Source organism: Phyllostomus discolor, chromosome 6 (assembly GCF_004126475.2).
Source record: "Phyllostomus discolor isolate MPI-MPIP mPhyDis1 chromosome 6, mPhyDis1.pri.v3, whole genome shotgun sequence".
Classification (NCBI taxonomy): Eukaryota; Metazoa; Chordata; class Mammalia; order Chiroptera; family Phyllostomidae; genus Phyllostomus; species Phyllostomus discolor.
The window spans coordinates 121,034,781-121,058,664 of NC_040908.2; the positions used below are offsets into that span (position 1 = coordinate 121,034,781).

A 23,884-nucleotide genomic window follows, 5' to 3' on the forward strand; every position below is an offset into this window, starting at 1 on the left:
AGTGGTAAGGGTGGGCAGTGGTGTACCTGAGCCAGGAGAAAAGATCAGGGATGAAGAGACTGAGGCGGTCCCTCCTGTGGTTCTGGCAACTTGGAGCTCTCAGACTGCAGCTCCAGAGGGTCAGGTCCCCCGCAGCCACAGCCTACACACAGCCCACCCTCACACCTTCGGGTTATAAGGGAACCTAATTATTATTTACTGCCAGCTCTGACTCCCGAACCACAGCAAGCTGCAGATGGGGCCCTGCCCAACAACAGTCTGGGAGCATCTAGCCACCACAGTGAGGAGACAGGGCAGGAGCTGTGGAGGCCACAGGAGATTTAGATTGGCTTTTTATGGAGCTTTGAGAACCACAGGCTGGGGAACAAAGCACTCTCAGAATCACAGGCTTTTAAAACTCCTGGCATCTCAGATGGACCTACAGAATCTTAGCATTATAATCTCTGAGCTCAGGGACCTCAGAGACCTCCTTGAACCCTTCACAGTGCAGTGAGCCCAGAGACCTGCCCTTGATCATGGGCACAGCGCAAGGTCCCAGTAAACTGGGATGAGCTGTGATGATGATCAGAGGCAGGGGCAGGGGCTCCATGGAGTATGGATCCTGCACCACAGGAACAGAGGCACAAGAGGTGGTGGTTGGCTTGGGATCCAAGCATGTGTCAGCCTCTGGTGTTGTGACCCAGGAACAGTGGCGCCCTCTGCTGGCTGCACTGGAATTCTAACGTGGGAGTCTAAAGCAGGAGGAGGCATGGGATGGTGGCTCAGACCTAGATTTCAGTCCTGAGAGCCTGGCTCACCCCCAGCTGGCCAAGTCCTACCCCTTGGAAGGTGAGCTGCCCTCCTGTGTTTGTGCCTTAGCTCCAGGGGGGAGAGCAGACCCGGTGTTGGGAGGAACTGGGCCTAGGAGGCCAGTGTGGGGCTCAGTCTGGAGCAGGGCAGAAGCTGAGCAGGGGCTGACTGGGCCTGAGGGTTAAGTTCCGTCTGCAGTTAGGCCCAGATCCTGGCTTGGATCTGGAACCCTGCTGGGGCTGGGCTTTGGTGTGACACAGAGAGAAGTCAAGGCCTAGTTCCTCCACCAGGCTGGAGGCAAGTGGCTTCGCCTGAGTGCAAGCTCACCCACCCAGGATGCTGTGAGGACCTACTGAGACTCCAGGAAGAGCAGTCTCAGTAGGCTCCTTCAAAGCTACTGGGCTCTAACACCAGGCCTGTCCCGTCTCCTCCCCCACCCTCAGTGTTTGTTGTGTCCTCCCCACAACCACACCCCTGGGCTCTGCCCCGCTTACTCCTGCTCGCTGTCTCCTCCCCAGTTCAGCCCTGCTATCTCGATCCGACCCAGCTTGGGCTGTCCGCTCTCTTGCCTTTGCCAGGCATAGCTCCTCATTGGCCATAATAGGCCTGAAATAGCACTTCCCCTTACAGCTTCCTGCAACCTGGCCTGTGGCTTAAGGTCTGTGAGGACAGAAGACTTGGTGTTTGGCAGGCATGCAAAGGATGAGAAGGGCTCTCCGAGGTCACTCGGGCCCAGAGAGGGCAGACGCTTGCCTAGGGTCACACAGGGATGGGAGGCCAGGGCTGAGGCTTCAGTTAAAAGACTTCTTGGTCCCCATGCCCTCCCCAGGTTCCACCCAGGTCTAAGCCAGGGCCTTAGCCATACCTGCTTCTCCCTTTACCAGCCCCTCTGGACATGGACTAGTGCTGACCCCGATGACAGGGCCCCTGGGGGCCAGCCAACCTAGCCCTGTGCTTTCTGAGTTCTAAGGGCCATTCTCTGACCTTTCTGACCACAGGAAGCCTTCTTCTACACCCACCCCAAGCCTCAATGCTGCCTTGCTGTGTGACCTCAGATAAACCCCTACCCCTCTCTGTGACTCACCTTCCCCATGAGGTAGATGTCTACCTAAGCCACGCCCACTGTCCCTAATTCAAGGGACCTGGAGAACCCCTTTGGAGAAGGGATGGCTTTTGGTCCTGACTCTTCCCTGTCCTCGGAGGTCAGGACACACTGCCCAGGGCTGGTGTGAGGAACACGAGCCAGGTACCTCACAAGTGACTGATGTGAACACGTTTGCAAAGCATCAGCCTGCGCTCCAGCAACTGGTCTGTGTAAAACTGTAATCACTGAGGGCAGGAAGTGTTCGCGTGTATTCAGAAGAGCAGAGGCATGACCTGCCCTTTTCTGGCAGTCACCACCTTGGGTCCAGCAGGCAGGCCCTGTGGTAAGGGCTCTGCCCTGACACAGACTGGCCCATGTTGCTGGCCTTTGCATCCTTATGTCTGATTTAATGACACTTTGCTTAATGATATACTTCTTTGGACCAGAAATCAGACAGACTTGGCGTCTACCCCAGCTCCAAAGCCTGAGCTCACCTTCGCCTGTGTCAGAGTCCCCAGCCTTATGCAAGGCTTTGCTGGGGAATGGCTTCCTGCAGACAGGCCAGGCCCACCAGTTGCCGAGTCTTTCACCTGCAGTGTGTTTTAGCTCCATATTAAAGCCCCATCCCAGACCCACTGACTCAGGACCTGAGGGGAGCCTAAGAACATGTTTACGTGGACATATAATTTGTGCCATGCTTTGTATTTACACATGAGTCTGTAAAGAATGCTAACATGTAGCCATGGTTACCAAGCACTGGATTAACACAGCCCCTTGTGTTCCTGATGAGGAAACTGCACCCCTGACAGGCGGTGACCTGTCATAATAATACAAGTCAGGGGCAGCCTTGCCATCCCAGCACTCTTCTGGGTCTCCAAGGCCTCTCTTCCGTGCACGTGAGCGGGTGTCGGGAGGCCCTCGCAGCTGGGGAGCCCTTACGATGCTGGCATGAGGCCACCTGGGCCACGGATGGGGAGCAATCATCTGGTGTTTCTATTTATTGACTCTTTAAAATTCATCATCCAAGGAAAGTTAATACATGACTGTTTGGTAGCAAGAGAAACAATCTAAGACCACAATGACCCGCCTACCCCAGAAACAGAACCAAACCAACCCCATCTGAAACCAGACCATGGTGGAGCGGCAGCTGAGCAAGCAAGGGGGCTGGGGCTCAGACTGGCTCCTGGGGTGCAGGGGCAGGGGACAGGCTGCCTTCGAGCACCTCCCAGAGGAGGGGCCACGTCCAGCCCCCTTGGCTTTGGGCACCCTTCCTGGGGGGGCTGCCCCTGGCGGGAGGGGTGTGAAGAGAAGGATTCAGTGGTCAGAGTGAGGGGTTCCTAGGCCCCCCTCCCAAGGTGACCGTATGTGCCAGTGCATGAGACACAGGGGTGGGGGCAACTTCGAGGAGAGCAAGGGCCCTTTTCTCTTCCTGCCGAGGCCAGGAGAGAGCCCCGTCCAAGGCCCCTCAGTGTCCCCAGACTTGGAAACCACCAAAGGCACTGTCATTAAACTAGGAAATGCCAAGGGCAGACACCCCAGGTGAGAGTCACCACCCTCCTAGTCATCATCTGGTGCTGGATGACTGAGGGGACCTGGCCCTTGGCTGAGTGCTGGAGGGCAGCCCGACTGAGGCGAGGCTGAGGTCGTGGGAAGTGGGTCAAGGGGCGGTGCTCCAGGGCCCTGATCACGCAGTGTGTGTGCCTGTGCAGGCAGGTAATGAGGGGGTTTGGTCCCTCCAGGAAGGCTTGGTCAGGGTCCTGGGTGGCCCCCCAGGGCAGGAATGGGGTCTTCCCTTCTGTCATTTCCTCCAATCACTCCCCGCCCTAGGTCATTGCATAAATAAGTGCTCGGGAAGGTACACATCTAAAAAGAAACATAAATACTGTACACGGGAAAGGATTCCATCCCCTAGCCCTCCCGCGGCCCCCGAGAAAACCCTCCACATATTGCACATGGCCCTCCCCAGCCCCGTGGGGCCCAGGCCCGGCCGTGTCTTTGGTAGAAGCTCCAGGGACAGAGGTCCTGGGCAGCCCTCTTGCCCCCCACCGGCCTCCCTCACCACGGGGAGTGCGGGAGCAGCCAGGGGGTCAGGAAAGGCCTAGGCCCACCACCGGGGCAGGTGTTCCATCAGGAATGCTTCCGCGAAAATGGGAGGAGCCCAGGCAGGCACAGGTGAGCCCCCGGTTGGACACTCCTGGCAGAGTCCGCGTGTGGGTCAGGAAGAGGCAAGCAGGCTGCGGGCAGGGGCGGCCAAGTCCTGAGTCGCACCAGACAGGGTCACGCCCGCCACAGGAGGAGGTGGTTCGTGCTGTCGTCGCGGCCCACGGTCTCACTGCTGCCGCCGCCTCCACCACTGAGCCGGAAGTCCTCGTAGCCGTCCCCTCCGCTGATCACCAGCATTTTGGGCCTGGCTGAGGGGGGTCCTCGGTGCCGAGGGGAATCCCGGTGCTCTAGTGACGGCAGCTTCTCGGGGCCTGGGGGGTGGAGGGGAGGACCCATTAGCCTGGGGTGACTAGTGGCTGCACTGTCCCCGTCAGGGCCTAAGCCGCAGCGCCCCAGGAGGTAGGGAGGAAGACGGGCACACTTCCTGTGGGGGGTCCCACTTCCTACTGGCCGAGCGCCCCCTGTTGGGAAAGACACGCCCATCTCCTGGCAGTGAGACAGCTCCTTACCTCCTGCCTGTGCCTTCCAGGCAGGAGCACCGCCACGCCCAGGCCCACACCACTGCCTGCCCCTCCGGGTTGCGGCCCATCTACCGTCCTCCGCATGCTCATTCCCGCTCCCGGTGGCCATTCCCGGCCAGGCCGCTGAGGTCCCCTCCGCACCCAACTCCCGCAGCCACTTCCTCCCGCATCGCGGTTTCCTGCGCTGCCAAGGCGAGAGACTTCGCTAATTGTTGCCTCCTTGATGTGCGTCGTCCCTAATCTGCTCCCTTCCTAATTTTCACGTCCGTTTCCTGTCCCACCTGCCTCTCTGTGTTCTGCTGCCTGGTGGTATTTCTACTTCCTGCTCTCCACATCACTTCTGGGCGCGTTTCCTGTGGTCTGTGCCCCCGCTGCGCCGCGCTCTGCTTCTTCTGGCTTACAGCCCACTCCCCGTCTCCCATGGCCCTTCACACACGCACCCCCGGTTTTTATTCTGGGGCTTCCTTAGTCCACTTCCTGCGACATGTGCCACCTGCAGCTCTGTGTTACCCCACCCCCCTTACACCTCTTCTGGCAGGACAGGCTGGAGTTGGAGAACAGAAGTCCAGGACCCCTGGGGAGGGGCAGGAAACGCAGACCCACCTGTGTCCGGGGGCGGCGGCGGGGACGGGCAGAGCAGGTTAAAGCCGTCCGGCAGCTGGACCGCAGCCAGGAAGCGGACGTGGCCGGTGTGCCCCTGGCCTAGGCCTGCGGGGCTGAGGGGCGCACGCGGGCAGCTGACGGTGCTGGGCGAGGTGGGCATGGTGAGCACGACGCCGGCGCTGGTGCCCACCCACAGCAGCTCCCCGCACACCAGCAGCGCCGTGATCCGCAGGCAGGCAGCCTTGTGCTGCCGGATGATGGCGTCCGAGCCTGAGGTGGGAGACAGACCGGAGGTGAGGCGGAATCCTGGCCCTGGCTCAGACTCGATAATGGGGCGGATGATGGGGCCGGGGGCAGTAGTAGACTGAGGCCGCTACCTGCCAGCATCCGGTGCACGGGAGGTGTGACGTCCACCTCGGATAGCTGCTCGAAAGTGTCTGGGTGGTAGAGACACACGTGGGCACTGCCTTTCAAAGTCACCCACACACCCAGGCTGGAGTCCACCATGCACGCCACGCTGCGGCTGGAGTCCTGTCCCACGGAGAACGTGTGCTGGGTGGGGGACAGAGAGCAGTGGGGTGACTGGCAGGCTGGCCTCCCGGGTCCCTCCCTGCCTGTGCTTCTCCAGCACCCGCGCCTCCCTCGTCACCCACAATGAGCCCCTCCAGGAAGCCTGCTGGCACCCGCAGCAAAGCAGCCTTGCTCCTCACACCCCGACTGGTCTGGATGACCAACCCATCAAGCTCTCACTGGAGCCTCCCACTAAATCCTCAGGAACCAAAATGGAGGTGCCCGTTGCCCGTGAAATTTGAGTGATTTAGGGGTCAGAGGATTTCAAAGCTTGAAGGGGTTTAAGAGCAATCATTGGCCTCTCCCTGGACAGCTGGATGCTTTTCTATGCCCCCCTCCCTACAGGCTCATGGCCCTCTCCCGCAGGCCCGGCTCACCTAGGGCCGCACCCACCACCACCCACCCCACCCCAATGGCTACCTCCAGCTGTAGTGTGTCCGGGTTGAGGACCAGCACTCGGTTCTGGCAGCCACACCACAGCCGCCCGCCCACAGAGACCATCTTGGTGACAGGGCTCCCCTGAGCACCCAAGGTCACAGACTTGAAGTTCTGGGGGTCCCAGAAACGACCTGGGGTGGGGGTGGGGTAAGGAGAACAACAGACCCAGTTCAGTGTTGCGTTTGAGCCTCACACTCTCCTAAAATGAGGTGCTAACGACCCCATTTAAAAAAAAAAACGAGGACACCGAGGCCCCCTCCCCAGACACAGGGCCCCGGGGCCCAGCCTCTCTCAGGAGGATGCCCTAACACCAGCACGGGGCTCTGGGGGTTGGGGGAGCTGGGCCTTACCTGCTTCTCTTTGGTAGACCACCAGTTCCCCATTGGCCAGAGACACAAACACCTGGTTATTCAGGTACCTAAGCAGGAGAACACAGGGGGAGTCAGGGGCTTCAGGGGACCAAAGCAGGTCACCTGGGGCCAAGGACACCACAGACAACATGGCTACGGTTCCCGAGAGGCCACCCCCGCAGGTGAGACAGCTTGCGTCCACGAAGGGGCACTGACTGCCCACGGCCGCACAGTGTGTGAGAGGCACAGCTGGCCTGGGGCCAGGCCGAGGGCCTCCAGCGGCCAGCGACAGGAGGGGCCCACAGAGCAGGGGGCCCCAGGGGAACAGAAGGAGGTCTGTGGGGACATCTGAGGGGGTCTGCCCTGAAGGGCAGCCGGGGGCCTTACAGGATGCAGGTCACGGAGGCTGTGTGCTGGAGCTTCATGCTGTTCCTACGGTCGCGGATGCTATCGGAGGACTGGTACACGTGGACACTGCGGATCAGGGACGGGCACCTGTGACCCGTGTGTGGGCACACCTGTCCCCGAGCCACCCCTCCACCTCTCTGTCTCCACCACCATCTCCTCTGTGCCAGGCAGCTGGCTGCCCACGGGACTGAGATCCCGCAGCCTCCCTGTGAGTTCAGACCCACTGGCAGCCTGGGTGGCAGTGCCCCTGGGGTCTGCCCAACGCCCTCCTGCTCCTTCAGAAAACCTGATTCCCGAAGCGAGGAGCTCAGGGTTCCAGCACCGTGACCCTGGCCCCTTCCGCGTCCCTACCAGCCGTCCTCGGTGCCCAGCCACACGGAGCTCTGATAGGCCTCGGGGTCAACGCTCAGCAGGTCCTCCAGGCTGCCCCGGGTGAAGGAGCCACGGCTGGAGCGACGGAGGGCTCTCCCGTCCACTGGGCTGGGGCCGCAGGCGCCGCTGGGCCCAAAGGAGCCGGATAGCGGCAGGAAGCCGGGCTCCTGCTCCTCCTCCGAACTGGTCGTCTCGGCTGCAGCCTCCTTGGAGCTTGGGGTCTCCTCATCTGGGGGGGACAAAGGTCTCTGTCTCCACTCTCCTCTGCCAGGCCACAGCCCTGACGCCTCTCTGGGCCTCGGTCTCCTCCCGAGGGCCTCCCACAGCTGCTTCCCTCAACCCCGAGACCTCAGCACCAGCTCTGGCCTTGTCAGTGGGCCCACCGACAGCGCAGCGTGGCCAGCCCCCAGTCCTGGCCTGTCCCTCAAAGTCCACCATGGTCCCGTGGACAAAGGGGCCAACCACTCCACTCCCCCTCCATCTTGAACTCGCCAGTCACTCCAGGACCTGCCTGCTAGTCCCACGGCCCTCTGGAGCCTCAGTGGCACCGCCCTGCCCACCTTGCTGCCCGCCCCCCACCCCCATTCTGCATGCTGGCGTCCTGAGACTCGATCCTAGCCTGTGCTTACGCAGGTCCCTCCTCACCCATCAGCACCCTCTGGGTTGCCCCCTCTTCTGGGCAGTCCACCCTGCCTGGCAGCTCTAAGTCGGGCACTCACTGCCAAAGCTAGAGGAGATGGTGGACCGGCTGGCCTGACTCTGCAGGGTCCCGGAGGGGCTGGGCGAAGACTCATCATCCGAGTCACTGTCGAAGGGCACCAACTCTGGGCGGGGGTCACCCTTGGCGGGGCCGGGGGCCATCTCGAGGCCGGACCCCGCAATGGAGATGTGCAGGCAGGGCTGGGGCCCGGGCTCTGCCAGTGTCCCTGCTTCCTCGTCTGCGGCCTCGATGTCCAGTTCCGGCCCAGCAGGCTCGGGTGCCGACTCCTGGGGGGTCCTCAGAGATGAAGGCTGCTCCCTGGGAGACAAAAGGGGCAGGATGAGAGCCCCCAGGAGCCCAGGCTCAGCCCCAATCCCCAGCAAGCCCACCAGGCCCCACCCACAGACACACCCTCGAGGCCCCACCCACGCTCACTGCATAGCCCACAGCCGCCATCACCAGGGTAACCTGGGCGTGCTGGACATGGGAACTCAGTGCACTGGCCTTGTCCACAAGGGCCCTCACCGTGGGCAGCGGGGCTGTAGGCCGGGCACTGCCCCAATGCAGAGGATGCGCGCGGAGCAGACAGCGATGCAGGCCTCTACGTCGGGCTCGGCGCGCAGACTCAGCAGGCACACCTGGCCCACGTAGCCGTCACTGTTGCACACCCACACCTCCGGCGCGGGCTCCGGGCAGCTGCTCAGGGTTGGGGCCGCGCATGAGAACTGCAAGAGGCACCGTTGGGCAGGGGAAGGTGAATGGAGAGATGGCCGCTGGCTCCCACCAGCAGGTGTGCAGGGGCTCCCAACACAGCCCATGTGGCACGCTTTACACATTGAGCGCACACATGCCTGTGATATGGGTATCATTCATTCATGCATGGGCACATACACACACCCTGAGTATGCATATGCATGCAGCAAATGTGAAAATAACTTTTATATATATGTATGAGCTCATACAAGCACATGAACCTTCCACTTGTACAGCCTTTGTACACAAGCACAGACACGTGTGAACACACCTGTGTGAGTGACACATACAGTGTCCGTGAGCATGTGCAGAGAGAGCTGTATACTCAGAAACATAGGGAGCAGTTGCAATACTCAAGACACACATGTAAGTAACACAGAACACATGAACACGTGCTGGCTCTGAATATGTAAACCCATGTGACCCAGGTACATGCACACACCTGCATGCCACTGCGTGTTTTCATGATGGGGATGGCCTTCAGGAACTCAGGGTCCAGACAGCTTTTGCTGGATGCTGCAGTGGAGATGAACAGACAGATAGACACTGCTTAGCATCTACCTCATCCTGCTTCCTGACCCCCCTCCATGTCCCTTCCTCCCCTGCCACTCAGGGTCTCTCAAGGGGGAATGAGGTGGCTGCGGACTATGCCCTCCTTGTCCCCGGCCTTAAGCTCCCAGCTGGTCTCTAAGAATCTTCTAAGTTACAGACCTCGATCCACAGCTTGCCCTGAGCCAGCTTCCTCCCAGTGTGGATGAGATGACAGGTCTCCAGCCACCCTCTCCCCCTCGGGGCCCCTAACTTAAGCTGCCCCAATCCATGGAGCCCTCCTCTCTGCCCGGAGGCCCTGGGGAGTCCTGTGCTTCACTGCAGAAGTCTAGTCCACCCTCCCGCCAGCAGGGACTGGAGCAGAGGACATGCCGTCCTGGGATTCCGGCCTCAGGACGTCTCCGACAGCCGCGACCACTGCCTGGAGGCTCTGGGAGGAGGGTGCTGGCAGGCCCTGGCTCACCCAGCTTCCGCTTGGCCTCGTCAAAGGCCTGCTCAAAGCCAAGGCGGGCGTCAGGGTGGGGGAACTCGAAGAGGAAGGAGTCGGTGCCCTCGGGCCTCGTGGCGCACAGCTCCAGCTTGGTGGGCGGGAAGGACAGCGCGCAGCACAGCGCCTGCTTCTCGGACAGGTCCCGGTGCATGGCGGCCGAGAGGTCCCGCAGCGCGTCGTCCAGGCTCTGTGGGGAGGGAGGCCCAGCCTCAGGCTCCACCATCTCCCCACAGTCTGCTCCTGCCCTGGGGATGTGGCTGGGGACCTGCCTCTCCCCTCACGCAGAAAATGGGGCTCTGCCTCCCCTCTTTCACCAAGGGCAAGTCTGGATCCCCCCACAGACAGGACGGGCCCTCTCTCCTCCCTCAGACGCAGTGAGGCCATACTTCCCCACCCCACTCCCAGCTCGGGGCAGCCTCGGGCAGCGGACGCAGACCTGGTGCGGAAAGCCGAGGCTCTCAGAGAGCTTGCTCATCTGGCCCAGGGTGGTCAAGTCCTCATCCAGGCGGCTGATGGCCTTCTGGATGTTCTCCCGGTTAGTGGCTTGGGATGCCCCTGGTGGGGATAGAGGAAGGCCATGGACAAATCCAGAGACAGACAAGGTCAAGCTGGACAGACACTCCTCCCGTCACTGTCCAACTTGCAGCTGGGTGCGGGGAGTGGCCTGACAAACAGAGCTCGCAACCCCAAGTGCCCAGCAGTGGAGTTAGCAGGCGGCTTGCAGAGAGACCCCGGGCCTGAGAGCAGGGGCTGGGCCTGACTCAGAGCCACACAGCCCAGGGCGCTGGGTCCCTGGAGAACTCCCGGGGAGAGCACAAAGCATGCACAGCAGGTGGCCCTGCAGACTACGCAGCTGCAGCTGGCGAGTTGGCCGGCTGCACGGGGCAGCCTTGCACGGGGAGCCGGCTGGGCAGGCAGGGCCTCGGGCAGTCAAATCTGCTGACTGCAGGACTTTATTCCTCCACGAAGGTGGGAGCAACGCACTGATGTCCTGGATTTCTCTGGTCTAGAGCACACCTGACCACTGCCAGCACCCCTACGCCCCGCACTGACTGGGCAGTGTAGATAGCGGTGGAGTGTGCAAGAGAAGCCACGGCTGGGGGTCCTCCTGCTCCTTCCGAGGGAAACTGTCCCCACAGCTCTCACTGCCCGGGCGGTCACGGTCCCTCCCATGTGACCCTGTCCCAACCCTGGCCGCAGTCAACTGGACCAGCCCTGAACACCTGACCTACAGACAATCATTTGTCAGCTGGTTCTCCAGTGAGAAGGCATGGATTGGGCCAACGGTCAGCTTGGATTCCTACACAGGGGCCCAGGTGGGGCAGGTCTGGGTTCACCTGGCTGAGCGAGCCCCTTCCTCACCTTGGGGAGCACCCCCGCTGAGCTTAGGGACACCAAACACCCCTCAATTAGGCGGATCCTGGAGCAGCTGGGGCCCAGAGGGAGGGGGGAGGACGGCCCACACAGAAGAGGCGGGACGGATCTTGGGAGTTGGGAGGAAGCAGAGAAGACTCAGAGCAGTGAGGAGAACAGACTGACAGAGGGAGAGACAGACAGACAGACAGCAGTACACATACACACACAGCAGGAGGAGCAGGTCCCTAAAGCTGCCTCAGCTCCTCACAGCCCCGAACAGCATGGGGCTTTCTGGCCAACGGCCTTCTGACCGCCCGGGCGTCAGGACTGGAGGGACCGGGTCTGCGTCCCTGCGTGCAGAGCCGCGGGGCCAGGACAGTGCCCGTCACCTAGCAGGAGACACTTCCGCGTGTCTGTGCAGAATCAGTGGCCGATAGGGACAGTACGTCTGTGCTCCCGGCACCGCCCCCGTCCAGCCCCCCCGCCAGCCGGGGCCAGGTCCCTGCCAGTCAGCAGGTGGTCCTTGTGGACCGGTCCTGGCCCGGCTCTGTGGGGGCCAGTCGGGTCCCACGTGCCAGCCCCTCATACTGGCGGGGGGCAGTGAAGACCCAAAGCAGAAAAGCAGACGGACAGGCAGCCAGCCTGGCCACAGCCCAAACCCACGAGGAGGGCCCCGCAGAGGAAGACCCCCACACCCAGATCCCTGGGCAGGCCTGAGGCAGCCCCACCTTTGATGATGTCCGCGTCTTCCAGGGGCAGCTTCCACAGCAGCTTGTATTTGCTGGCCGTGTCAATGACGCTGGCCGCCGTGTACCTGTGGGGAGCCAAGGGGTGCTCTGGCTGGGGCAGGGGTGTGGGGCCCAGGGAGGGACAGCCGCGGCCCCCTTGTCCGAGCCCCCACCCCGCCCCAGCCACTCACAGACTCACGGAGCTGCGCCGCAGGGAGCCCGACTTCCGCTTCAGGGTGGTGCACACCAGGAGGTCCGTGAACAGGAAGAGGGACCGGTCCTTCTTGCCTCCAACTGCCTTCTGTGGGGCCCGAGGCAGCATTCAGGCCCAGAGGCCCACCCTCCTGCCCACAGTGCCCAGGGGGACAGCCAGGCCCAGGGAGGGGCAGGACTCTCCCACAGCTGCCCAGAGGAAGAGGTAGAGGAGGGACTGGACCCAGGGCTCCTGTTGGGGCAGAAGAGCAGGGAGGGCCATGGGCAGCGGGTATGAGCAGAAGCGTGAACGGGGGGGGTGGGACAAGCGGAGAGACACTAGGACACTTCTTACCACTTCGATGACCATCTCCTGCCTCAGGAACCGCCGCATGGGGGCCTGGAGCTGTGGGGCAGGACGTACAAGGTGTTTGCAGGCTGATTATTGATCCTCACCGTGCCCGCCCCACCCCACCCCCCAGGCCCTGGTGACCCCGTGGCCCCACTCTATGGGCCAGGCCGGTGGAGGCAACATCCCATCCCCTGCCTGATGCCGTAAGGCCGCAGGACACAAGGCCGGACACAGGTGTGGAAGAGGGAAGGGGGAGATGCCGACAGACTCGATGCAAACACATTGTGGACACCGCTGTGGACGTGGACACGGCCACAGTTCCAGGTGACCACAGAGGGACACAGACACAGGCAGGGCGGGGCGGGGCTGCACGCACATCCTCCATGCCCTCGATGTGAGCCTCGATCTCCTGCAGGATGCGCGCGTGCCGCTCCGCCTCCTCCGCACTCCGCACGCCCTTATTGATGCGCTCGGCCACCTGCTTGATGTTCCGCTGCGCATCCAGCAGGAGCGGGTGGTCTGGGTGGTCCTCGGGCGTGTGCTTCAGGAGGTCCTGGGGTGAGAATGGGGGCCAGGTCTGCCTGCTTAGCTGCTCTGCTGGGACCTGGGGCCCCACACTGGCTCTGCAGCAGGAAGCACTATGGGTAGATGTCAGGGAGGACTTCCTTTCCTAACTGACACCTGGGGACCAGGCCTCAGAGCCCCCTGCATCCCCACAAGCCTCCAGGCCTGGCCCACCTTCACCAGAAGCTCGTAGCGTGGGATCCGCTGCACGGGCTTGATCATGAGGTCAGATAGCGCCTGCTTCTCCTTGTTCTCACGCATGCTTTGCTGAAATCCAAAACAGGGCCGGGGTGGCCGCATGAGGAATGAAACACAGAGAAGGGACTGTCCAGGGACCAGCCCCCAGGAAGCCCCTGCAGCTCAGCTTGAGGGCAGAAGTTGACCCCACAGGCTAGGACCATGGTGCCCAGGCTGGAAGCTCCTGGGGCCCCCAAAACTGGCCTAAGACGAGGGTGGCTTCCATCCCCCCAGCCCTGGCCCACAGTACCTCTAGGAACTTGAGAAAGGCAGGCCTCGCCTCTTTGGCCACACGTACAGCGTCCTTTGCGTTGAGAAAGTTGTCAATGTAGGCAGAATAGATGTTGACCAGGACATCCTTGGAGAACTGCAGGTGAAGACACAGGTTGGGGACCCTCAAGGTGTTTCCTGCCCCACCCCACCCTGTCCTGGTTTCCACCGATTCAGGAGCCAACATCCTTCCCCTCCAGTTAAAAATGATGCAGTCTCTGAGAGGCAAGGTGGGCATTCCTGAGTGTTGTGTGTACATGCTGTGTGTGACTGTGTGATCAGGTGTGTGTATGTGCACTGATGTGTGCACGTGTGTCTTATCCGTGTATGTGTGCATGATCGCGTGTCGGATGTGTCCTGTGAACTCAGCCCAGGGTCTCTCATTTCCAAGCAGGCAGGTCTTCCCCTGGCTCTCCTCTGAGTGGCAGCTTTGCTCTAGCTGCTTGGCCTTTGTTCCTGTGTTCCCTCTAGCAGGTATGCCCTTCCCCCACCCACATCTCACCCGTCCTCAAGGCTGAGCTCCAGGTCTGCCTCCTCCAGGAAGCACTCCCTGTCCTCACTAGGGCTCTGCCTAGAACTACATCTGGTCTCTGGCTTCCCTTGACCCTCAGGACAATCTCCTCCGAGGAGACAAGTGCCCCCTGCCCCAGTCATGCCCCGCTCAGCGAGGGGTGCCCAGCTGGGGGCTGACACCTGTTGGCTGGCTGACAGCTGGGCTAAATGTGGGGGTTCCTGGGTGAAGCCCCGGCTGGAAGTCAGGACCCCTGGTTCCTGTCTCAGCTGCACCTCCAGAACAAGGGTCCCCTCATGCTGCTTTCAGAACAGCAGGGGCCTTCTGAGACTTTCTTATGCCCGAGGCCCACCCGCATCACCTCAAAAACATGAAAACATGCCCACATCCTATAAAAATAGTACGTTTATTTTTGTAGTAAAATTTTTGGAAGGAGTTTTACAATTTTGCTTTTTAAAATTTTTTGGCTCTGAGTAATCATTTAGTTTGCATTTGGCTATAATTTACTTGCCATCATCATGCATTCTTGGGAATTCTGGCAAAATAACAAAATGTAACTTAAATTTTTCTAATGTAACCAAATTCTTATAAATGAATTCTAAATTTAACAGTTAAAGAAAATGGCATGTTATGTTTTACAGGCATTTGGTTAAATGTTTATTAGTTCTGCTTTTGCAGTTCTTTTTGAGCTTTGAAGCCAATTCTTTTCCAAAGGTTCCAGTCACTATTGTGGGATCGTTCTCTCTTTTTAAAATTTTTATGAGCACTTATTTGAGCCAAACTGATGAAATACACCAGGGTGCAGGGTCTCAAACGCTCCCGTCGGACCCCAGAAAGCACACAGACGGAGGGTGAAGGGAACAGAAGGTGGAACAGAGTGTGCACTCTAGAAGCAGGTGTCCAGGGGGTGGGATCCTGTGCCTCTCGCTGACTATGGCTCTGATCGGGTTATTTTCTCTCTGCCACAGAGCCATCAAGTTTAAATTCAGGGCAACAAGAGCACCTGTTTCCTGGAGTTGTCGATATATACAGGGTGGGGCAAAAGTGGGTTCACAGCTGTTTGATGGGAAATAATACAGCACTCAATAAACACTAATACAAGAATAAACCCTGTGTTTTGAGTACTCACAACTGTAAACCTACTTTTGCCCTGCCCTGTATAATGTATTCAGACCAATGCCTAGCACATATTAAGTGACAAATAGTTAGCTATTATTGTTGAAATATCTGATGGAGACAAGAGCTAGTCAAGGAAGGGGCTGAGGACAGTACTAGCATCCCTTTGAGGGCTGGGGCAGTGTTAGCGCCAGTTCAGGGTCGGGACTAGGGTAGGTTAGTGCCAGCAGCCTGCGCTGGGTCCGGGCTCAGGTCAGTGACTGTTCGGGATTAAGGTCCCCACCCGAGTCTAGCCAAGACCCAGGGCTGGGCAGTGTCCAGGTTCAGCTCAACCCAGAGTCTGGGATCAGTACCAGGGTCTGGTCAAGTCTTGGGATTACATCTGGAATCAGAATCCGTGTCCAGGTGAGGCGGAGTGGGGGGTCCGCAGCAGCAGCCGGCCCCAGCCAGGAGGTGCGTGGGGGCTGCAGCCACAGCCACGGCCGCAGGGGCACTCACCGACTGGATGAGCAGGTGTCCCACCTTCTGCTCGGCGTGCCAGGTCTGCACGCAGTGCCGCACCTGCTCCAGGAACTGCTCGTGGTGCTCCAGGAGCTCAGGGATCTGGTCAAAGATCTCGTCCACCAGTGACGGGTCACACAGCAAGGAGTTCTCGGCCTGCTTCAGTGGCTGCATGTAGCCCTGGAGGAGCCATGAGGTTAGTACAGGCCCCCTCAGAGAGAGGGCACCCCAAACTCCTGGCACAGGTACACACCGAGTCACCCAGGCCTGCAGCTCAGGGGCCCTGCCTCCTGGGTCTCCCTCACTAGACGCAGAGCCCCAGGAGGGAGACAGGAAGACCCACCCTCATGCCCCGCACTGCGCAGCCCAGCGCCTGCCCCAGATGAGCGTGAGGGGGCTCAGGAAAGGTTGAATGCATGGACAAGCAGAGCTTGAAGTGAGGAAAGCAAGAAGGCCGGGCTCCCTGCGTGACCCCCCCACATTAAGCCTGCACCTACTCTGTGCCAGGCACCGTTCAAGAACTGGGTGACAGCAGTGAACGAGGAAGACCCAAGTCCCTGCCCTGACAGAACTCACCATCTAGTCAGATAAAATACACAACTAAAACAATAAATAAAAACAAACCAACTCTCAGCAAATCTAAGATGTACCTTTGAGAAAAAAGTTTGCTGCCATTTAAATGGTGATATTCATTCAATTACAACATGGACCTTGATTTCAGAGATGTCACATGAGGAACATGCCTTAGAAGTGATTACCTGTGGAAACCATGTAAGTCAAAGATGACCACTGCTATGGGTTGATGAAGCAGGGAAGTGTGTGGGAGGGCCTATGGGAAATTACTGGAGGCTTTTAGTGACACTACCTGAACAGTAACTAAACAGCTTTCAGATCTGCCGGTCAGTCTGTGACTAACCTCCTATTTTTCACTTCAAATCTGCATTCAATGGTGCTTCCTGAGCATAAATAGCTCTTGCTCAGCAGCTGGTGTGCTCATGGAGAGGCTGCCCTCTCCTGGCCAGAACTGTAACTTCAGGCCAAAAAAAAAAACCCATCTGAAAACATATGTGCAACGTTGTCATAAAATGTACATTAAACATTTAAAAAATCTGGCTTGTTTTGTAAGACAAGTTTGAGAAGTAAAGCTCAACAGAATCCTCCTCTCGTCTGGGTGGGGGTTCTGAAAAGGCCAGAGGGTGATGGCGAGGAGGCCGGCAGGCAGCCTTCCTCTCCCAGCACTGGCCCGGCTGAGCCAGCGTCTCACCCAGGCTGAGGGCTGCTGCCCCGCAAGGGGCAGGAGCTACACCGTTCACCTCCAGGTCCCAACACCCCACACAGATGCAGGCACACAGCAGGGGGGAATAAACAGTGAGAACCCGACACAGAACCAGCTAGGAGCCCACACCTGCGTTCACTCGCCACACACTCGCTGAGCAACTACTGTGCGTCTGGCCTTCTAGGCATGGGCTGTGATGGCGGACAGACAAAAGCCCCTGCGTTTGTGGAGCTGGTGTTTTAGCAGAGGGGGGAGAAAACAGGCACCATAAGTAAACTCATCACACAGCAGGTCAGAAGACAGTGAGTGCCATGGGGAAAGACAGTGTCAGGAGTGCTCCGAGAAGGAGCTGGGAACCTGGGTGAGAGTGGCACCCAGGGAAGGGGGTGGCCTCGGGACCTGGGTTCAAACCCCGCCTCCTCCTTCTGGTCGTTAACCTTGGTATTTAACTTCGTCATTTTAAGTTCCTGGCCTGCAGGAACGATCCCAATCAGTGTGTGGCAGGAGTCACGTGGAGGGAACGCCAGGGCTGCACAGTCCAGGCTGCCGGACTACACGTCAGGCAGTGCAGACTAGTGGGCGACTGACAGGGGGCACTGCGGAGTCAGACTGACGGGGATCAGCCCAGGCTATGGTGCCTCCTAGTTCTGTGACCTTGAACAAGTTGCTCTACTCTCTGTCTTCTCAGTTTCGTCATCTGTGGAAGGGGTGTTATAGTGAGGTTTACTATGAACTAGCTTATGTACAGTGCGTATAGTTTCTATATTTCTATATTTCTATAATTTATAGAAATAAATTATTCTACTTGGTTAAGCCATCCAATCTGTGGTGTCTTTGTCACAGCAGCCCACTCGCGCTAGGACACCACTAAACAGATGGATGACCCTGGGCAGGTGTCCTAACCTCTCTGAGCCTCCAATTCCTCATCTAAAGAAAGGCTGTAATATCTACCTCGCAGAGTTAACGTGACATTAAATGTGATTTTATGTGCACCCTCGTGTGCATGCAAGATTGCTGGGCAGTATGCTAAATTATACACGCTGCTCTCCAGTAATCTGTGCTTGATGCAGCTGCTATTATTATTCACACTCCACAGACAAAGAAACTGAGGCAGAGACTGGTTATGTAACTGGTTCCAGTCACACGGCTGGTGAAGAGGTGGAGCCAAGTTTGAATGCCGGTGTCCTGGCTCCAGACCCCTGGACCAGACCTTAGTCCTTTGGACACACCAAGGCCGCTTCAAGTGCAGTCCTCGGGTGCGGCCGACACTCTCCAGCCCCTCTCCACCCCTCCCCCCAAACTCTCCCTCTGGCTCCCTCAGCACGACCCTCCCCGAGCTTTTCCAGCCCCGGATACTGCAGACCTGCAAGGGTGCTGCCAGGAGATTCAGAGATAGAGACATGCCCAGGCCCTGTCGGGCTCCTGTCTGCAAACAAGGCACGGTGGCTTCGTCATCTTTTAACCTTTGTGCTGGGAGACGGGGTGTAGGGGAAGCTACGCTTTTGTAGACAGAAATGCTGCGCCTCAGAGAAGTGAGGTGACTCGGCTAGCGTCGCCCAGCAGGGAGGCAGGTGACTGTCTGACCCCTATGCCTTCAACTCCCACCTAGGGGACAGTACAAGGTCCCCCACCCCACTGCACATGCACTCCTGCTGGCAGCCAGGGCGTGTCTTAAAGAAGAAATTCCAGTTGTAGATGGCTAACAGATGTCCCTCCAATGACGTCCCTGCGGTTACAATAAGGGCCAGCCCCTTGCCCGCCAGCCACCTCTCCAACCCCAGCTGCTTTAGGCTTCCTCCGGCTCCCAGCCTCGGCTCTCCCAGCACCCTCCCCGCGGACCATTCCCTCCAGCCTCTCCCCTGCCTGACGCCTGCCCACCCCACCCGCTCCTCAGGTCTTGGCGAAATACCCCACCCTCAGAGGAGGCCTCCCGGGCCCCCGATGTCAGGCAGGCCCCCATTCTGTGTTCTCCGCTGTCTGAGCACTTTAAAAAAATATATAAAAGCATGTAATTGTTTGTGGTCAAAGATATAGAACAGAACATTTGCCATTTTAACCATTTTTAAGCGTACAGTTCGGGACAGTCACATCCACATTGCTGTGGAGACACGCACTTCCGGCATCTCCTCCTCCTGCCCAGCCGTCCCCATTGGACGCCGCCGCCTCCCCGTGTCCCCGCCTCCCCGTGTCCCCGCCCCCAGCCCCAGGCTCCGGCCACTCTGCTCTACGTCTACACGGCTCTGACTGCTCAGGACGCCTCACGTGAGTGGAATCATGCCGTGTCTGTCTCTTTGGGACTGGCTTACTTCCTTTAGTGTGACGTCCCCCAGGCCCGTCTATGTGGTAGCATGTGTCAGGATCGCCTTCCCTCGCAAGGTGAACAATCTTCCACTAAGTCCACACTCTCCATGCACGTCCGCATCAGCATTTGTTCTCCTGTGCGGTCGGTCTGCTGGGCTGCCGTCGGTCTCTGCTGGGGCCGAGCTCCGGGAGCCGGGGCCCTGTCACGTGTGCTCACTTGGAACCCCCTAGCATGGCACGAGGGGGGCGCTCGGGTGTGGGTTTGCGGAGAGCATCAGTGAATGCCCTGGGCGTTTCCTAGGCTCTCCTTTCTATGCTTTGCTCTCACTCTGCTCGAACAGGCTGGTCCTTGACTGAGATTGCCCAGCTCCACCTTAGCTGAGATCCACGCTCTCCATCCTGGGCCCCAGACCTACTGGTGCACCCCGGCTCCTGGGCTTTCCCAGACCCATAACTCCATTTCTGAACCTGAACTCACCACCTTGCCCCACCTCGCCCAGGCGGGGCTCCTCCGGTGCCTCAGGCACCCAGGCTAGGAGCCCTGGCATCGTTCTGGGCTTCCCACCTCACCCCTGCAGCTGACCAGGTTCCACAGGTGGTCTGCCAACCCGCCTACTAAGTCTCCGCCCCCGCCCCCCCTCTCCCTGCAGCCTCTGCCCTGGTCCTGGCCTCTCCTCCCTCACCTGACCTCAGCGGCCTTGCCCTGGCCTCCTCTTCTGCTGCCCACCTTCCCAGCAGCCAACAGACATTGTAAAGCCGGAGTCAGGCTGTACACCGCCCTGCTCAGAGCGCCTCCCCAACTTCCTAAGGGCCTCAACAAAGTCCAAAGCTTCCTCCTGGTACCCAAGGCCCCGACCCCGTGCCCCCTGGCTCCTGCAGCATTGCCCTTCGCCAACCCCTTGTGCTCTGTGGGGCTGTGTGGCCCTCCCCGTGTGCTGAGCTTCTGTCTAGACTTCGCACGTTCTACTCCTGCTGTGGAGAGGACAGGCCAGGGGGAGGCCAGCACCTCCTCCAGGGCAAGTTCCCCAGTCCCTGACTCGCAGTTGCCCCTTCGAAGCTTCACGAGTGCCCACATACTCAACTGCGTCCCAGCAGGACCGGGCTCCCCAGGAATAGGGCCCTGGGAGCAGGTGCTCAGCGGGTCGTTCCACTCAATAAGTGTTTCTTCCGTCCACGAGTAAAGTGTGGGGGGTCCACCAGAGGGGCTTCGTAATCTCAGCTCAGACCCAGAGCTGCCTTGGGGACTTGGGAGGACAGTGGGGTGGAGGGGGCCCCTGCTCTGGCCTCACTGAGGCCCCTTTGCATTCTCTCCGGCCCCAGAGGAGGCTTCCTCCTGCGGGGAAGTCACATGGGGGGCTCTCCCGGGAGGGGCGGTGCGTCCCAGGGCCATCCCTCTCTCCTCTCTGGCCTGGGCTCCCTGTCCATGACACAGGTTTGCTCCCGCGTGCCTGACAGCCTCCTGGCCTCGGCGTGGCTGCGCTCGGGGGCCCGGGCAGGCTGGCCACCTCACCTGCATCAGGGTGCGCAGCGACTCCACGTACGACTGCTCCGTGTCCAGCAGGGTCATGGTCACGTGCTTCCGCATGTCCTGGGGGAACGGTGGTAGAAGGTGAGCAGCGCACACGGGTGCAGAGAGCGCCCCCACCACCCAGAGCTGCTGGCTGCCCCCCAGGTGCCCTGGACCTCCGTTATGCCAGGTGTCTGCGCACATGCTCCGACTGCAGGGAGCAGCCAGCCTGGTGCCCTCCTGCCCCCCCCAGAGTACCCCTCGCCTCTCCACCACCACCCACGTGCCTGGTGGCTACTGCACATCCAGAGATCTGTTTATTTCTCAGCTCCCCTGCTGGGCTTCTGAGAAGGACTCAAAAAAATCAATAACCTCTCACATTTGCACAGGAGGTTGCCACCAGGCCACCCCCCACTCCAGCTGCCAATCCTTAAAACCTCACCATCACACTCAGTGCCGAGGGTCAGACCCCACCTGGCTGGGCCTCACACCGTCCCCGAGAGTGGACACTGTCGCCCTCGGCTGCAGACGCAGACAAGGTGGCCCCGAGAGATGGGGCTGGCTCCAGGGGTCACGCAGGCGGGCGGGGGCAGGATTTCAGGCTCCCAGACAAGGCTGGGCCCCAGGTCTCACATTGAAAACAGCTAACTGAACCCTGCTCCATGTCAGGCACTGCTCTGAGCATATGTGTTTCATCCTTCTGGACACCCTGTGAGGGAGCTGTGGTTGTTCTTCCCATTCTGACGGCGAGGAGAAGGAGGACCGGGAACCGATACCTCCCCCCGGGGAGCCCGAGGACCCGCACGAGAGCCCCTGCGGGGCGGCCCGGACTCCGCGCCCACACCCACAGGCGCAGGTGTGCGTCCCTGACAGGGCAGCCCCTGGCCTGTGAAGGGACTGCGCGGGCAGCCAGCCTGGGCGTGCCGTCTCCGTGTTCTTCTCCATGGGACTCACTCACTGCGGCCCTTCCCCACCAGCCCCTCGCCTCTGGCCCACTCTTCCTGCAGGAAGCCTTCCCACCTGGCGTCAGTCCCAAAGCTTCTCTCCCCAGGCAGAGACTCCACCCCAGTCTCTGGTGTGGCCCCAAGCAAGGCTCCTGACGCCTCAGGCCCGAGATCTCCGGGGCCTGTTCTTTGCTCTCCGCTCTCCCTTCCAGGCCTTGGCTTGCCCACCGCACCGATTTGTCTGCGCTCTGTCTCAGGCTCCAGCTCTCAAGGCCTGCTGATCTGAGGCACACGGCCATGCCAGGGTGGGCGTCCCATCTGCAGCACCCCTCCGGTCCCTGCCCCAAGGAGCCCCTCGGGGCAGGGCCCCACAGCGGGGCTGCCCCAGTGCCTGCTGTGCCCAGGGCCTGTGTCTGCTGAGAGGACCTGAGCCCCAGCTCTGCTCGGCCTGACTGTTCCAGCCACAGCTCGTTGCCCCTCCGCTTCTGGTGTGCCTGCCTCTGGTCCCCCGACCTCTGACCCAGGGACTCGGGCGTCAGACCTGTCCCCAGTCGTGTCCTATAAAGAAGCACACTCAGGGAAGCGGGCTCCTGTGCTAGAAACTTAGGGGTGGGCCGGGCGGATGCCACCCTCTCTGGCCCTGTGCTCTGATGGGCGCGAAGGCCCAGGCCCTGCCTGCCTCAGAGGCCCCAGCTCCAGACACACCATCTATTTCCCAGCGCTCTGAGGCCAGTAAAAAAAATCAGGGCAGCTTCCAGTAGGAGGTGGTGTGAGCTGGACCCACCCCAGGATGGAGAGCTCGGGAGAGTGCGAGGGCCCACAAGGGCCTCCCCAGGAAAGGCCCAGACACCCGACACTCCCCTCGCTCCCCAGGGACCTCTCGGCACTCGACAGACGTGGCCTCGTTTCAGCCCCGCACTCGTGGCTCTGTGACATAAGTGTCCTCATCTCCACTTCCCGGGTGAGGAAGTCAAGTCAGAGAGGTGACACAACTTACCCCGGGTCGCAAAGCCAGAGCCCGATCCTGTGGAGCCAGGACCAGAGCCTCCCCGGCTACCCCATGCTGAGTCTTAGGGCCCCAGCACCCGGAGTTCCTGCCCAGACTGACCAGCCAGTAGTGGGCTGCAGGGTCTGCACTCGGGCCCTACAGCTAACCACCCGAGTCTCCACGTCCCCCTCTATGAAGTGGAGGGCACCTCCCCTCAGAGCCTCGAAAGCAGGCGTGCCGAGAGCAGAGCAGCACCCTCTAGACACTCGGGGTCCTGACACATGGGGTCGGCACGCTCCGTTCTCCCTCCACCTCAGCAAGGCTGTGATTGATCTGTGTCCATCTCCCTGCTGGACAGGGGGCTCCCTGAGAGGAGGACCAGGCTGGGCTCAGCCTCCCCCACCCACTCCCCTGGCCCAGCCCTGCCAGGCTCAGCAGTGAGGGTCGTGGGCCGGGAGGCCTCCCGAGGGAGGCGGGGCTGAGGCAACTCACACAGGGAGGCTGACTCGGCAGTGCCCGCCCGCCTCAGCCTCCTCCCTCCTTAAAAGCACAGCAGGCTGTCACTCAGCTGTCAGGTAGAGGCACAGAAAACAAGGCCAGCTCCCTGTCACTGCACGAGAAACCTTCCGCACGTGCCCAGACACGGGTGTGAGTGTGTGGGGGTGGGGGGCCAGGGGAAGCAGCGGATGGGCAACGCAGCTGTCAACCAGACCAGCAGGCCCACCTGTTCTGGGCGGGCCAGCTCTGTAGGCCCGGCTTCCCCCGGAGCCCTCACCCCCAGCAGCCCCCGCCCGGCCCTTCACTACATGGGGCACTGAAGTGGGAAGGGAAGGTGGGGGCCGAAAGGATACAGCAGGAAGAAGGTGTGTGTGTGGGGGTGTTCTACCAGTAGGATTCAGACATCATGACCCCCCAATAAACATGGCGTGAAGACAGACAGACATATGCAGAGAGAAGCCTTATGGCCAGACTCCCCACAAAGAGACAAAAAATGCAGCCAAGTCACCCAGTTGAGGACCACGGCCTTCGGCCCAAACACGAGGTGGCGGAGAGAGAAACACACAACGCAGCCCCCCCGGAGCTGGGAGAGCAGAGCGATCCAGCCCAGACACACAAAGCCATGGAAACAGCCCCCGGAGGCCTCCCCATCCCCCTCGGGGAACCACACAGTGATCCAGGAGCGGAGACACCTCCAAGGCCCAGTGGGTACAGTGGCAGGGAGAGGGTGGCGAGGGGTGGGGGCAAAATGCG

The 23,884-nt window shown here is 60.2% G+C and overlaps 1 protein-coding gene across 1 annotated transcript in view; it reads right to left on the minus strand.

Annotated features, from left to right (window-relative positions):
- Positions 1–2,850: 2,850 nt before the first annotated feature.
- The window catches only part of ARHGEF17 (Rho guanine nucleotide exchange factor 17), a 55,906-nt gene continuing 34,872 nt past the window's right edge, over positions 2,851–23,884 (minus strand). Inside the window, exons 2-21 of the mRNA XM_028514879.2 lie at positions 20,705–20,782; positions 15,615–15,797; positions 13,470–13,586; positions 13,157–13,249; positions 12,795–12,971; positions 12,422–12,472; positions 12,066–12,175; positions 11,875–11,960; positions 10,227–10,345; positions 9,764–9,977; positions 9,194–9,267; positions 8,524–8,723; positions 8,018–8,316; positions 7,278–7,527; positions 6,906–6,992; positions 6,519–6,586; positions 6,151–6,299; positions 5,538–5,712; positions 5,161–5,430; positions 2,851–4,347 (exon numbers count right to left, since the gene is read on the minus strand). Coding sequence (XP_028370680.1) covers positions 4,151–4,347; positions 5,161–5,430; positions 5,538–5,712; positions 6,151–6,299; positions 6,519–6,586; positions 6,906–6,992; positions 7,278–7,527; positions 8,018–8,316; positions 8,524–8,723; positions 9,194–9,267; positions 9,764–9,977; positions 10,227–10,345; positions 11,875–11,960; positions 12,066–12,175; positions 12,422–12,472; positions 12,795–12,971; positions 13,157–13,249; positions 13,470–13,586; positions 15,615–15,797; positions 20,705–20,782 — 2,997 coding nt within the window. The 3' untranslated portion in view covers positions 2,851–4,150. The remainder of the gene's footprint in view (positions 4,348–5,160; positions 5,431–5,537; positions 5,713–6,150; positions 6,300–6,518; positions 6,587–6,905; positions 6,993–7,277; positions 7,528–8,017; positions 8,317–8,523; positions 8,724–9,193; positions 9,268–9,763; positions 9,978–10,226; positions 10,346–11,874; positions 11,961–12,065; positions 12,176–12,421; positions 12,473–12,794; positions 12,972–13,156; positions 13,250–13,469; positions 13,587–15,614; positions 15,798–20,704; positions 20,783–23,884) is intronic.